Source organism: Sparus aurata, chromosome 6 (genome assembly GCF_900880675.1).
Source record: "Sparus aurata chromosome 6, fSpaAur1.1, whole genome shotgun sequence".
Lineage (NCBI taxonomy): Eukaryota > Metazoa > Chordata > Actinopteri > Spariformes > Sparidae > Sparus > Sparus aurata.
The window spans coordinates 6228708-6245037 of NC_044192.1; the positions used below are offsets into that span (position 1 = coordinate 6228708).

At 45.2% G+C, this 16330-nt stretch overlaps 1 protein-coding gene across 12 annotated transcripts in view; it reads right to left on the bottom strand.

Moving 5' to 3' along the window:
* The window catches only part of LOC115582983 (glutamate receptor-interacting protein 2-like), a 295747-nt gene that overhangs the window by 27918 nt on the left and 251499 nt on the right, over positions 1-16330 (bottom strand). For 7 of the 12 annotated variants that reach the window (XM_030419289.1, XM_030419286.1, XM_030419293.1 and 4 more), the window contains 7 exons: positions 14778-14913; positions 14520-14665; positions 12261-12347; positions 11603-11678; positions 6300-6445; positions 5730-5877; positions 4868-5037 (listed from right to left, as the gene is read on the bottom strand). In XM_030419289.1, the coding sequence (XP_030275149.1) occupies positions 4868-5037; positions 5730-5877; positions 6300-6445; positions 11603-11678; positions 12261-12347; positions 14520-14665; positions 14778-14913 (909 nt within the window). The remainder of the gene's footprint in view (positions 1-4867; positions 5038-5729; positions 5878-6299; positions 6446-11602; positions 11679-12260; positions 12348-14519; positions 14666-14777; positions 14914-16330) is intronic. The other 5 variants (XM_030419292.1, XM_030419287.1, XM_030419291.1 and 2 more) reach the window with 1 other exon arrangement.

Here is a 16330-nt window from a genome sequence, read left to right on the forward strand (position 1 = left end):
CCTCCACGTGATGCGAGTCATCTTCTCTACACTCGCTCTGCTGGCAGGAGGTCTGAGGAGCGTCGGCGTCGGGCCGCCTCGGGGTGAGAGCGGAGGAATGTGGTAACACTTTGTTTCTCCTCTCATCCTCCCCGAGTCAACAAATACAGTCATTACGTCCAGCGAGAGGCGCAGCAGAGAGACGGATCTGCTGACAGGAAGTGACACGCAGAGACAGGACGCACACGACAAACACACACCTCACATAGATGAGAGACGAACACACACACACACACACACTCACGTCCAAACTCACTAACAGTAATCTGTGCTGCAGTGGACACACACTGAAAATCAACGATAAATCACGCGCACACACACACACACACACACAACTACACAACCTTTAATCAAGTGTCTAGTGTCTATTAATACAGCAGCGGCAGGCTGGCCGCAAGGTCTCCAACAAGGCCATCAGTGTCCTAATGAGCTGTGTTCTCTCCCACACACACACACACACGCACACACACACACTCACTCTTGATTACAAGCAGGAAAGAATACATTTTGCTTCCCAGAGACAAATGAAGGAGATAGAAGATGAGATGGCGACCTTTCCAGAGTGTGTGTGTGTGTGTGTGTGTGTGTGTGTGTGTGGTCAGTTCACATGTGTAGCTTCTCAGACTTTCTCGTTCTTTGTCGCTTAGATTAGATAGAAAGGGAACAAAAGGGCAGGAGAGAAACGACAGAGGCGACAGGAACAAAAGAGAGGAGACGGATAGAGAGACGAGGACGGGATGAGAGAACAGGAGGGAGGAGAGTGATGGAGGGGAGCGATGGAGGAGAGTGTTGGAGGATTGCTGACAGTTGACGGTCATCAGCTGATGAGATCTGTACCGTTGTAACAATGTGATTTAAAAGCCCTCAACCTTCTTCCTCCAGAAAGCTCAAATATAGCGCTTCCCATCAGAGTGATTTGCCGATTGTGCCGTGGGAGAGAAAATGAAAAGTAGTAACGTCCCCCCGCGTCTCATTTATTAACTTCTTATTAAACCTGCCCCCTTTATAAGCGACCCTGGAGACTCTCCATCGTCGGCTGCATTGAGGGAACCTCAGTTTCTTTTCTGCCGGCTGCTGTCGGCGGGTTTTATTTCAACTGTGCTGTTGTCATTTGCTTTTTTGTTAGCTTAGCTTCCTCAGTGTAACGAGCCGGACGACTTTGTTCACAGCTTTTGAGAAGAAAAGAGAAGAAGGAGAAGAAGATGGAGAAGGAGAAGAAAGGAGGCGTCAGGCTGCAGGCGGCGCCTGACAGCCTCTGAGAGGTGTAATGACTTTAATTAAATGCCGTCCTGCCGTTACACTCGCCGTCACTCAGCTCTCGTTCATCTGTCGCGTGTCTTTTCAGCTCTCCTGCTTCCTGCTGTTTTCTCTATTTTTAGCGTTGAATTCGTCTTTATTTTGTGTCTATCAGCCTCCGCTGCTAATCCCGCCTCTCCCCACCTCTCTCACCAGCCTCTAATCAGGTCAGAGGAAAACGAAACTTTAAAAAAGACGACACACACAAACAGACTTTTTTTTTTTTTTTCCCCACCGGCGTGTGAAAGCTCATTCATGTCTGACTGACTACAGTACAATAACTGGCAGCACGATCACAGTTCGTGCGTGTGTGTGTGTGCACCCGTCAGCTGTGCAGCGCTAACCTGCGCTGGAATCGTCGGCGTCTCCTGCTGGAAATCCACTGCCACTAATTCTCCCGCAGATGAAATAAGCCGTCACTTGGCCACGGGTGAAGAAACACTCACACTAATTAAGCACAAAGTTGATGTAGCGTGCAAAATATTCCTCAATCTCAATTCCGCGAAGACAACTGGGATCAGTGTTGTTTTCTCCTCTCTGCGGTTGGCTAAGACTGCGTGGGGGCGACTTACATACTTCGTGCTTAATCCAGAATGAAACAGAATCTGTGTTGTGGTTTGTACACCGCCCTGATTCTGGATCCCCGGTAATCCGAAATGACCGGAAGGTGAGTTTAAATACACACTGTACATTACGCTAAAAGTGCACCTCCTTACTGTCTTGGCCATTTGTTTCTCTACTTGTGAATGTGCTCGTGTAGTCAACATGTTTTCTTGTGTTTTCTCTATTTGCACGTTTGTTTTTAAAGGATAAGTTCACCCACAAAATGGAAATTGTAGCCATTATCTGTCGCTGGAAGGTCAGAGTTAATGTCGTCATCCACAAAGTATTCTGGAGCTTCACAGCAAACGGCGCTGCATCATTCTCCTTGAACGATGAAGAAAAAAACTTAAATTAACTGGAAAAAACAAACATAACATGGCTCCACAGAGCTCGTTCCAATTTAATCGATGTCTACGGAAGCCCAGGAAGTTCTGAATCGATTTCAAAAGACGTTATTTACACCAGATTTTTAAAATCATAGGGTCGCGGCAACCGCTAAGCTAATAGCGCACAGCGAGTCTGATGTGGGTGCATGAACCTAATCCACACCTCAGGGTGTAAATAACCATCGAGTTCAGTTGTTTGGGTGAATGCTGCAACGCCGTTTTGCTGTGAGGCCCCGGAAATGTTTTATGAGCTACGAAACTTCACCCGACTTTCCATCAGTGTGGAGGTGAGGAGGTGATGACTTCATTTTCAGTTTTGGGTGAACTTATCCTCGAGGTTTCAGTGCCTCCAGCTCTCAGGGCTCGTTGATGCTCAGATGATCGACCGTCGCCTCCTCAACTTCAGACATCGGTAGGTTAGACTTCACTGGGCGAAATACAGGAGCTGTCCACACGTGAATCTTTTGAAGACTTAAAGTGAAAATCTAGCCAAAAAGCAACCTAGGCTTTTTTTGTGAATGTATATGAGTCAAACCTTCGTGTAAAAGCATAATTACAACGAAAGAGGCACTTTTAAGATTTACCGTATTTTCATTTTGGGGTCAAACTCATTTTCAATGGGAGTGCTACGGGCACTTTTACGATAGCATCAAAATCTCTATTTTTAAAACACTAAGAAGGCTCGACACAACATGAAACTTTGCTCGTAGTATCACCAGGGTCTCTACACATGAACACGAGCATTGAGAACATTGTTTGTGTGCACAGAGTTTACTAAAAAGAAGGTTTTTGAACAACTCACGTTAGCAGTAGCTTGTTCCGCTCGCCGCCGTCCTGCCAGTGGAGAAGTGTCGATCTCAGAATGTGACTTAACCTGGAGGACAGTTAAGGTGGAACGCTCCTAAAGCTTAGTTCCATATAAATGCAGGATAATATGTTGTTTTGTCGTTAGCGAAAAACAAATATTGACCTTGAAGTTGAAAAAGGAGCCTCATATAAGAAACAATACTAAAATAAAAAGCTGGAAAAGTCACGTCAGATCTCGCGTGGATTGTTGTTGCTGGAAGACAGTAGTTCCACCTTAACTGTCCTCCAGGTTACGTCACATTCTGAGATCGACACTTCTCCACTGGCAGGACGGCGGCGAGCGGAACAAGCTACTGCTAACGTGAGTTGTTCAAACCAGACATGTATTAGACACAAACACACACACACACACACACACACACACACACAAACTCTGAGCCTGTATGATGGCGGAGGCCTGCTGTGAAAACCTGACTGACAGCCAACAGCTTTAATCTCATCAAGAGATTATAACACTCATTAACTTCAAGACCAGACATACACACACACACACACACACACACACACACACACACCAGATATAGAAGTAAAATGCTGATACTCGAATAAAGGAAACTTTTGTCTCCGTCGCACACAAACACACCTGACTTCAGCCTCACTTCAGAAGCAGACGGGTGTAAAATGCATTTCCTACGCAGCCGTTTCATCTCATATCTGACACAACACAATCAAGCAGGAGTCAACAGCTGCCGCGGAGGACGGCACGAGGTGTACGCCAAGAACAACAACCACGTAACTTTGAAACGCACACCATCTGCTCGACAAGATGTGTGATGCGTTTGTGAATGATTAGAGGATCATTGCTGAGCTTTGCTCTTAATTATGTCATCGGGACACGTTCGTCGTTTTAATGAAGCTGAATGCGTTCGTGTCAGTTCCGCGCAACATTTTTCTGCCGACCTCCACGTACGAAACAAATCTATCCTAACGATCCACTTTAGAATTCCTTATCGTCACATGCAGGTCATCTTAAACAAGGAAACATAGATGCTTGCTCTCTAAATGTAGTTCTGCACACGTGCTTTGAACCGTTGTGTGATTTTATGTGTGTCTCGTCGGCAGTGGTGGTTCTAGACCAGTTTTAATAGGGGGGCCAGGTTGGGGCCGGCTTTTTTGTTAGGGGGCACATACAACCCAGAAAAAAAAGATAAATCCCTCATTCAGACAAAGCAGTGTTTACAGTTTCAGCAATTTTGATTGGGTAGTAAACTGCTGAGACACTTTATTTCTACCTCTCCCTTCAGAACAAAATCATTGCAAGAAATCTGTCATTGTATTATTGATGCAGACTCCCTTGTCGGGGGGGCCACAGGGGGGTCCAGACTCAGAGTTACGGGGGCACTGGCCCCTGTTGGCCCCCCCCCAGAACCGCCCCTGCTCGTCGGATTCGTAACTGTCGCTATGTGATTGATAATAAAGTTTCTTGAATCTTGATTTTACACATTCAAAAGGGTTTCTGCACAACTGTGCATGTGAAAAAAAAGCTGCATGTAAATCTGATAAATCGCCTCCAGTGATGTCGCTCGCTGGCTAAGTTGCATTGTGGGTAATGAAGAAGGCGCCAATGTTCTGAGAAAGGAAGATGAATGTGCGGAATAAAAAAGGCGATTCTGTTTCTGGTTCTGTTGGTGAACTTCAGCACACACACACACACACACACACACACACACACACACCTGTGTCGTGCTGCTTCCCAGCCAGCCTCGTTTGATGGGAGGGGAGGATTTCTAGTTTCACCAGCTCCGTCGTGCTCGCTAATAGCTGCGTCGCCTCCAGCACCGTGCAGTGCTCCGTCGACGTCCCGTCTATCGACAGCAGGTGATCTCCGCCGTGCAACGCTCCACATCTGGTAAAAACACGGAGAGATCCCAATAAGGAACAAAGCACGAGAGAAGGAATTGCAGCACAAACGGCCGCGCTGCAGAAATACTTTGTGTTCTTCTTCTGTCAGAGAAACACACGCAGGGCTGCACAAGTTAGCCTGATTAGCTCGGATCGGATCAGCATGCGGCACAGCTGGTCCGACCTGGCGCCCCTGCACTTCATACAGTAGTTCAGATTCTGTGGGAATGAACAGTGACAGGACCTGGACCTCCACAGTCGACCCGTTCAAGTCGGCTGAGGTGATTCAAGTGCTCGCTGCGGCGCTGACACAAAGTTCAAGTGCTTCATGTATATTTTAGAGCCAGACCGAAGCTCGAGGCGAAATCCTTTCTTCTACTGTCTGTGTTGGTTACAGGGCAGGATGCAGCCTGTGTGTCCGGTGTGGGTGGATGCATATGTTCGAGAGAATACTGTATATACTGAGTTCTGCATGTTTCTTAGCTCTGAGTATTGTGTGCAGGTCTTCCTCTGAGGCTGCACGCGGCCCCGACATGTTCACCCGTCTATGGTTCGGCCCACGTGAAGCCTGAGAGGTGAAACTACTGCTTAAACAGTGCACGGAGTCCATTCTGCTGCTTTGAACTCAGACTACATGATGCACGTATGCAGACATTATTGTATATGACGTGTGTGAGAGTGTGTGTGTGTGTGTACCTGTCCACCACGCTGCCAGGTTTCACTCGGTCGATGACGATGACCTGCTTGTTCCGATGATTTGCTGACGTCAGATTGATGCCCAGCGTCGCTCCCGGCGACTTGGCGATCTCCACTAATAGCGGGCCGGAGGCGTTCGTTACCGTGTCTGATGGAGCAAAAAAAACATTTTCACTGAAATCATTTAGCTCTTTACTTTGATCCAATACTTACTGTGACGGCCGGTGGATAAACAACACGACAGCAGCGGAGTACCTTTACATTTCTGTCTCACAGATATTCAGTAGCGAACGAGCTCGAGGCAGAAATGTCCTTAAAAGCAAACAACCGCCAGACGTGACGAGCAGGGGATTCTTTGCAAAGCATTCTGGGTGAGTTCAATTGAGAAGAATTACACAGAAAAGAGGCGGGGCTCAGCCCGAGGTGGCAGGAAATGCCAAAGCATCAACAAAAAAACAGTTTTTAATTTAAGTGGCATTTTAGTCCAGAAACTTCTGCCCCAAGCTTAGATTTGTGTCTCAGTCTAGTGTGTGTGAGTGTGTGTGTGTCAGTGTGTGTGTGGTCTCTCACCCATAATAGTGACATCATACTCTATCTGGAACAGGGCTTCCTGACCGCACTGAGCCAACACGCTGAGGGCGTCGTTGTGGTTGGTGTTGTGCAGCGGGACGCCGTCCACGCTGAGGAGACGATCGCCGGGACGCAGCGTTCCCTCTCTGAACGCACACAGAGAGCAGAACCACGCGTTAAAATACAGTGAGGAGAGAAAAAACATGAAACAAACCGCCTCAGAAGTCAAGATTTTTGTATTTCCATCTACCTCCTGCTTCATTTCCTCGTTTGCCTTCATCTTTTAAAAGAACAGTTCACCAAAAATTGTATTTTTTGGGGATTCAGTTGCAGTAAAAAAAAAAAACATAAACTAGCTCTATACAGCTCGCCTGGCGTGATCCAAGTCTCTGAAAGCCCAGAGACACGAGTTGATTTTCAAAATGCAATATTCACAACCTATTTTGAGACTAAATTTCACTGTAGCAGCTAAGCTAAAAGGGTTAGCACACACCTCGGGGTGCCAGGGGCCTGGATTCACCACAGATCACCCCGGATGAGCTGCACGGAGCCATTTTATGTATTTGTTTTTCTAATTTTCAGCCCTCGTCTTCTTCAGTTGTTCATGAGAACGCTGCAACACTGTTCTGCTGTGAAGCTCCAGAGAGGTTTTATAGACCTGACTCTCCATCAGCGTGGAGGTGAGCAGATTTAATGACCGCATTTTAATATTTTGGGGCGAACTGTTCCTTTAAAAGTCTAAGTCACATTAATTTGTCGTGTTCTTTTTAGAACTTCTTTAAGCGCTACGTTTCTACCTTCATTTATTCATTCAGGTTCAAATTTGTAGTGAACACGATGTCGCTGTAACGTGTGAAGACAAATCCTGCCATTTCCTCCTGCTGCACCTTTTCTGTCGCTTCCTCTTGCATCTCATTTCTCTTCCTTACTTCCCTTCTCCCTCTCCCTGAGAGAGAAACATTCTCTTTCCTCTCCCAACTCTCTCTTAAATCCCGACTCAGTTCCCGGCTGTCCTACTCTCCTTCCTCCACCACTCTCCCTCGTTCTCCTCTAACAGTATCATTCCTCAAGTTCAAGTGGAGGACACGCGCAGATAACAGCGCTAAGATGACGGATGATACCGCTGTGCTTCACAGGATTAAAAAAAAATATATCAAGATTAAACATCGTGTCATGTGATCTGCTTTAATTTAAATGATGGTAATTTTCAAACATTCTCCCCCCGGTTTGACAAAAAGGCACTTTCACGGACAGGATGCGTAATATTCTGGAGGCACTTAATGACACATTTTAGGCAATTATTTGTCTCAACAAAAAAATAAAAAATAAAAAAAATAAATGGGATTTGCAGCGTTTTAAATTTTTCATGCAAAGAAGGGGGCCGCATTAAGAGGCTGATAGATGCTTTATGCATGATGCCAGAGTGTGAGTAATACAGAGCTGTCATCGCACCCGCCAGAAGTTGTAAAGTACGCCGCTGATAGCCCTGAAGCTTTTTTTTTTTTTTTTTCCACAACATGATGCAAGCTAAGCTGAGACCCAAAAAAGGCTTTTATTATCAAGGCTGGAATTAGGTTATGTGGGAGAACAATTTTTTTTGGGGGGGATGACGTCCTACGAGAAATGTGGAGAGTTTTTTTTTCATTTTCTTACACCAATAAAAAGCTGCAAGCCGGAGTGAAAGTCCAACGTGTTCGGCGCCGTCTGGTCAAATCGAGAATCTTTTGTTTCCGTCCTCGTACGAGATATGAAAAAGCACACCGACCACGGCCGTTATGTAGAGATTGAGAGGCAGATTTAGGCTGGGTTTTCCCCTTTTAAAGGGACAGTGTGTAATATATCAAGTATTTAGCGCCATCTAGCTGTGAGGTTCTACACTGCAACACTCCTTTGCTCACCCCTCCCGTTCTGAAGACGTTGGAGACGTTCCGGAAGCTACGGTGGCCCTGACGGACAAGAAACTCTTTATCAAAATATGGACTCTTTCCCAACAGCGTCGAGTATTTCTACTGATTCAAGTCATGAGGTAAAGATGTAGTTAGTTATTAAGACTATAAAACTAGAGGTTCCCTCTCAGTTCCGCAGTCAAGCTAGCTCTGAGTGAAAACGCGTTTAGCCTTACTACGTAGTACCACGTAGTGCTTTGTGTCCCTCTCGGCAGTCCATAGTTTTTTTAAAACCGGAAAGACATGGCGGCCTCCATAGAGCTTGCCCGTGCTATGTATGTTCAGATAGGTAATTCTTCGCTCAGGAGGATAAGTCAGATTGTTGGCAGAGCTAATTGTACACCAATGAGGACTTACTTATGAACAAAGACGTTGATTTGAGTTAATAAATTACTTAAATCGCCACACACTGTCCCTTTAACGACGTCTTTAACTCAAGATGATAGTTGAAACAAGGTCTCGAGGACCTTCGCTGACATTTAACCTACTTTAAGCGCCTGCTGGCTTCTCCCCGCGTCTCTTTTGCTCCAATGACGGTGCAGCACCGCTCTCTAGCACTTCTCAGAGGTTCAGAGTAATTCCCACGGGGGGGTTAATGCCGAAAATTGTAGGCACTCCTGGGACTGTGTGGCGCTGTGGATTAAGTTTTCTGCAATTGGCATATAAATGGGAAATAAAAGCGCCGTGAATATCTCATTCGCTTCCCCTGGACTGACCCACATTTTTGAAGATGATTTTCTCTACAGAGCGGTGCTTAGATGAGCTGCGGGGTGAAATAACTCAATAGTGAAATAGAATTTAATCTCGGTCTTGTCCCCGTCTGTGCACCTGTGAGGCGTGAGGGGTGAATAAAACCACGGACACAGCCAAGCCTGACAGACGTGTCAAAGATCTCCGACCAGCATTCATTCATTCAACTCACTCAGCAGATAAATCACCACTTGGGTTTCATGCAGTTATTCCGGCACGCGTCCTAATTTTACTGCTGCATGCGATTCTTTCCACTACGAGAGTAAAAATAGCATCTCCCGGTTCTAAAGTCGAGCGGCGGCCGATTGAAGCCGCAGAGTGATCACAGAGGAGGGCTACACTTTATTTTCCTTTTAATCTCTTCCCGTCTCGGCAGCGTTAGAAACAGCTGAGTAAAACATGCGGTTTAAAGGGAGAAAAAAAAATTGGGACAGAAGAGCTGTGATGAGATTTGTGTTTTTGGCAAAACAGATGAGCGACAAATGAGAGGAAACAAAAAAAAAAAAAGAAACATCTTGAGAGGTGTGATTCTGTCACGGCTCCTTATCGTAGATTATCTCAGGCTGTTGGAGCGTTTTTTCCAAAAAAGATGCTCCAGTTTTTGTGTTTGATGGTGGAAGAGAGCTGTTTCACATGTCACTCCAAAATGTCTGCATTATTCTCTCCTTTTATGCACTCTCTTCCTTGAATTGTCACTCGCCTGAATGCATTTTATGTTACCGGTGTAATGACTTCTTATGGCTGGTTTTGTTAAAAACACACAAAAAAACATTCAAATAAATGGTTTTTCTGTTCGATGCCAAGCAGCAGCAGCATTTTCTAAAACACTCTGAAACTTCATTGTACGCGTTGAATCAGAGTTAGACGAGTCTGAGGTCGAAGAAACGGGAAGAAAAAGCTGCTCTGCTGAAGGATAAATGTGCAGAAAAGAACAATTACCTTCTTCACACGCAGCTGCCTCAACTTTTAAAAAGAGTTGCGTTGATTAGATTCAAGTGTTCTGCACAGATTCTGTTTGTTTATTGCAAAAACACCTCGAGAATATGTCTTACAGACATAATAAAAACCAAACATTTCAATTTCACGACATAAGGCAGTTTGTTTTTATGCAACATTATTTATTACCCGTTTGTTTGATTCTGTTGAATCATTAGGCGTACAATGATGTGATTGTTGTACCTTGTTTGGGTTTCACAGAATCATGCCGCATTGTTTCTTGAGCAAAAAGTCTTCGCTAAGTTAAGATGGCCTCTTGTACTTCCTTTAAACAGGAAGTGGAAGAGACCAACTGTGTGTGTTCATGAGGGGGAGTCTGCCAGCTGAGATCACTGCTACATCCAACGTATTTTATTTTAAAATAGTTAGAAAAATTGGATGTAAATACTCATTTTATGTGTTTGTTTGTGCTGAATTTTGAATTTGCATTTTCGCCCTGTGTTTCTGCTAAGGAGAGGCGATGTGAATGAGGCCCCCCTCTGTCTGTAGTCTTATTGAAGACTTCAGGTGTTCAATTGCAAAAACATATTTGCTGCGTCTCAATTCAGGGTCTGTATCCTTCGAAGGACTCAGCCTTTGCGGTCTTTGAAGGTGGGTCCTTCGGAGAGACCTTGTTAACCTCGTCAGCTGTTGTTAAATGGGACGGTCTAGCCTTTGGAGCATTTCCTGGTTGCGTCACCAGATGTTTTACCCTTACGTCATGATTTCTACCGGCCAGGCCCGCGACAGTGATCTACACCACACGATGTCGCCTGTTTCTCTCTTTCTTTCTTCTTTTTCGGGCGCGCAAAGAATCTTGGGATATGTGAGGCCATGAAGAGGGAAAGAGGGAAAAGGGTGTAAGCGAATATGCATTTCCCTTTTTGGGAGGAATCTATAATCAAAATATATAAACTGCAGAGAACATGATGCTGGCTGCTGGCAACAAAATCAACCCAACACTCACAACAGAAAAAAAAAAAAACTGCCACTAAAACCATCTGAGCAGCAGTCCAGTCCAGAAACTCCAGCCCTCTATCTGTCTACCTCCATTGGAGATCATTTTATGGTATTTTCCAGGCTTTTTCATCTTCGACCTGAGCATATAAAGTCAGATTTTCTATCATCTCAGCTGCTCCTGCAGGATTCATGCACCAGATTCACAGAAGCTTGAGCCACTGCTGCGCTCCGTCAGTTAAAACAGTCGCTGAGCTGACATTTACGTGAAAATGCCACGGATTACTTTCTCAAACATGAAGACTGAGACGGACACACGATGAAAACATCGAAGGGGGGATACGAGATGATTCATGCGGCCGCAGCCATGAGTTAACACACAACTGTCAACGTACCAGTGACGGTGACGGGGACCGACATTGTTCTCCTTGGGGGGGGGGGGGGGGGGTTTATTCGCATGGAGGCACAGAGAAATCTTCCAGAACCACGACTGGAACTGGCCGATTGAGCTACTGTGAGTTTAAACTCAACGGAGGCCAATGCTAGTTTTTCTTGATATCATTTCTTCTCTTTTCACACGTAATCTCTCTTACTGGCTCAAATGTGTGCGAATGTGTTTGTTTGGCACATGTGGAGTACATATTCAGAGTCTCATGAGTGTGCCGTCAGTGCTACCTGTCTGCAGGACCTCCTGGCCTGACGTAGGTGACCACCAGGGGGCGCGACTTGTGCCAGTCCTCATGGACGCCACCTGTGAGAAGAGTAAAAAAAGGGTTCAAGCTGATCACACGACCAGAAACCTGCATTGTTTTTGTTTCGATTCAGCACAAAAATGATCCAAACTTTTGCTTCCGACAGGTAATCCATCACAGCGAGGGACTGATTTATTTTTTGTATTTTGGTCCAAACATCCTCGCTGTATTTGTTGTATCAGTTTCCAGCTGGGATATTTTTTTTCCTGAAAACTCAATCAACAGTTTCTTTTGTTGGCTGTAATGGGTTTTCCTATTTTTCAACCAGCTCCAGTGATTTTCACGCGCCAGCCGTGGAAAAGAAATAAAAAAATAAACCGATGGCTTCCTGGCGAGAAGGGAATCAATTAAAAATGATGCCTAAAATAAAGCTTAAGAAACGAAGTGCACGCGGTTTGTAGTGAATTGGACCGACTGACAGTTTCACATTTCTTTATGGCGGCGATACAAAAATACCTGATGCAATTTTTAGGAAACAGTCCTTCAGCAGCAACCCCTTCATGTGCCGACACCGTCCCAGTGTGGCGCCGTGTCAATCACAACTATTCGTACAGTAATGGGCTTATTTTACTGACGGTTACCTCTCATGACGAAACCAAAGCTGTTCCCCTCTTTGTGCAAACAGATGTCGATTGTCTTTGATATAACCCCTGAGCTGCTGTCTGGTGCTTTGAGAACGAGGAGATATCCAGAGAGAGAGAGAGAGAGAGAAGCAGAAAAAAGTCATTTTTTACTGATCCTGTTAAGTATTTCCTCCAGTTCTTCACTTCTCTTGCTCCTGAAGTCAAGTGCAATCTAACATTTTGATTACATCCAGTCATTAGACATCATCTCAATGAAGCATGAACATTTAATACAGGAAAATAAGTATGAACAATGATCCTTCTATACAATTACGACACAGGGAGTACTAATTTCTACCTTCATTTGCACCTGGATGCAGTGATGTGCACAAGGGGGGGCGTAGCCCAATTGTTGAAAAACGCGCGCTAAAGTGCCCTCCTGGGAGCCAAAAATGCGTGCCAAAGTGCCCTCTTGGTTGGCAAAACACACTGAACTGCCCTCTTGGCTGGTTAAAACATGATAAACTGTCCTCTAAAGTGCCTTCTTGGGAGCCAAAACGCGTACTAAAGTGCCCTCTTGGGAGCCAAAACGCGTACTAAAGTGCCCTCCTGGGAGCCAAAACATGCGCTAAAGTGCCCTCTTGGGAGCCAAAAAAGCGTGCCAAAGTGCCCTCTTGGTTGGCAAAACACACTGAACTGCCCTCTTGGCTGGTTAAAACATGATAAACTGTCCTCTAAAGTGCCTTCTTGGGAGCCAAAACGCGTACTAAAGTGCCCTCTTGGGAGCCAAAACGCACACTAAAGTGTCCTCTTGGGAGCCCAAAACACACTAAACTGCCCCCTTGGCTGGTTAAAACATGATAAACTGCCCTTTTGGGAGCCAAAACGCGCGCTAAAGTGCCCTCTTGGGATCCAAAACGCACGCTAAAGTGCCCTTCTTTTCACCCCTGCCCTTCAAAAAGTCTGTGCACGCCACTGCCTGGATGCCCAAATGTATTCAGTCTGGAGTGAGGAGGTTTTAATTAAGGATGCCTATTACCTCCTTTACAGCTGCTACAGCTACACTTTATCACCTTCAAGTGCATTACAATAAAATAAAATACATAACTGAATGCTGCTCAGATACCGAGCTCGTCAAGTTCCGATTGCTACGCCAAAATGGATCAGCAGTGAAATAAATGCTCAGTAGTTGTTTGGTGGTTGGCGTGGACAGGTTGCTACAGGTACCAGAGGGTCAGTGTAATGGTTTGAGAATTGATCAACACTGTATTTGTTTTGTTGCCACATATACATCAGGACCTCTGCTGTACCAGTCGTCTCATTGAAATGGTTTCTAGGTTCGTCATAAATCTTTAATTCTCTGCATCAGATATAAAAATATTCTGGCCCTTCACACCTTCACCCCCGCTGCTCCTCTGATCTCTGGCCTCCCTCTCGCTCCTCGATCAATAATTTCACATCTAACGTGGTAAAACCGGGGTCTGAGGTTGAATAAAACCAGAGTCACTCTTTGAAAAAGATTTCGAGGTTGCCAAATCCTCGTATCCCCGACCCCAGTTGTTAGACCCCAGTTGTTAGCGGTAAACGTGTCTGCAAACCACAGACACATCCACGGTTTACATTTAGAAATATGGCATCTCACGATCACACCACATGCTCCACGTCAGGAGGTGGAGGAGATGTAGGTGGTGTTATCACAGCCAATGAGGCTGCCAAATGGTTGATATTTCTAGGGACACCTGGGGACTCTTTCTTGGTGTGCAAAGAGTTTGATTTTATAATTTTGTTTTAAAGAGACCTGCAGTCATTTCCATCCCTTTGAAACCAAACCATGATGTTTTTCTGACCCTAACCAGGAGTTAAGAGCCCCTCACCACAACCTGCTAAACTTTATTTGCCAGTCAAATGATTAATTTAGCCCTATGTCTTCTACGGAAGCCCTGAGTGGGCAAATGAGAATTTTTTTTTCCTTTCTGTCGCTCCATTTTCTAAGTTCTTATATTTTTTTTTCCCCGTATGAAAAAAACATTTTTGTGTGTGTCGAGTCGTGTAAAGAAAGGAAACTTCATGAGTGAATGGAGCACCGGAAAAAAAAAACATCATCCCTTGCCCCTCAGGGCTTCCGCAGCCTTCCACGGTTTTTCAGAATCATCCAATATTGACGTCCGTGTCTGCCAATATGGTTCCATGTTTGACTGCACCTGACCTCACTGGAGTGATTTACTCTCTGACCCTGAACACCACGTGAAAGCATCCAGAGTTTGAACTCAAATGTACCTGTAGGCGGCAGTTCATACTCCACCTCCAGCAGAACTCGCTCCCCCACGTTCTTCAGTAAGCTGATTATCTCTTCGTGCCGCAGTTTGGTCAGATTTATTCCGTTCACCGACTTGATGTAGTCGCCAACGTTAAGCTGGTCACTCCTGCACAGACACGAGAAGGAAGCGTGTAAAGACCAGTGACACGATCATCTTAATTTACAGAATACCAACAATAAAGTATTTCTTCTTCTTCTTCTTCTGGCGTTGCACCCACCTGGCCGCCAGTCCTCCGGGCCGCAGGTTCGATACCCGCGGCTTCCCGTCCTTGTCCGTCCCTCCTGAGATGGTGAGGCCCAGTGTGCTGCCCTCTTTCTTCACCAGCTCCACCATGGTCACCCCCCGCAGAGCTTCTAACCAAAAACACACACACACATAGAGACGAATACACACGGACACAAACAAGGGGAAGAGAAGGACATACAGTACCCACCCACACACACACACACACACATAGAATCACACACACACACTCGAACACACGAGATACGGAGATAAGTGGTTAGTGGATGCCCTCCGTCCATTCTGATTCCCGGATTAAAGGGAAGCCGCGATACAAAGGGCGATAAAACCAAAAGAAGACGTTTGCTGCGCGCGTCCTTGAGCGCGACACTGATCCTCTGTCTGCTCAGGACGAACGAGTCAGCTGAAATGACTCAAATGTAAATGTGAGGATCAGATAAGATAAGCATCAGCTAATGAGAATTAACAAAGCCTCATTGTTTCACTGTGTGTGTGTGTCATCCGCACGGGGAAAAAGATCCTGACGGCGCTGAAAAGGCCCGGAAAGGTTAAAGGTCGTGTGTCGTGTCACACAGCTCTGCAGAGGCGACGGCTCTTCTGCCTCGACGTTATTGACTACATGTTACTGGTACGTTTCACTGAGATTCTCAGGATCTGTTCTTCCATGTCGAAGCTCATAAAAAACATCTATTGTGCTTCCCTGTCCATAAAACAGAAGAGTGAAAACCTCTTTACAGGCCTTATCGGAGACCGTGTGACACAGAATGTACCCAGTAAAAAAACCTCCCTGTGTGACTTTCCATTGAACACACAGTGTGTTTTAGTTTAGTTTAGTTTATTTCGGCCATTTTCCAACTGGTAAAAAACACAAACACACTGGTAGAAAGACAGTAAATTAACTTAATGCTTTCTAGCTTCAGAAAAACAAATCACACGAACAAAAACAGAAAATAAACTCTTTAAAATCAATCATATTTTGTCAGCTGCCTTTAAATTATACAGAGCAATACAAGAAAAATAACAGCAACTAAGAATATAAACATATATAATTATGAATAATTTCTACCTCTGACAGAGCGGTGCAGTTTGTAGTCAGTTCTACACATCCCTCGTCTCAAAGTCTGTGATGTTTTTTGTGAATTGGTTTCCAGTTAAATTCCTGAAATAAGGTCCCACAGGCTTTTTATGGGGGGAACCATGGCGACGCTGACGTCCGGCGATGCTAGCCTACAGTGATGCATCATCGCGACACCACTGTATGCTCTATCAATCACATCAAAAGTCATAAGTAGTGTGGGATCATGGGAGTTGTTGTTCTCACTGATAAACAACCAACATTGCAAATAGAAAATCTGCAGACTCGGACAGAAACGTTCGAGGACGACATAGAGTTCTGTTTTGTGACATTCGTCCTCTTCCCTTCTCACTCTTCGACTTCGAGTTACATCAACAGGCGACCAAATAAAACACATCGTCGTCTCGATTAAAATGACAGATTTCTTTGGGTTTAAACATCTTTTTAGAAAC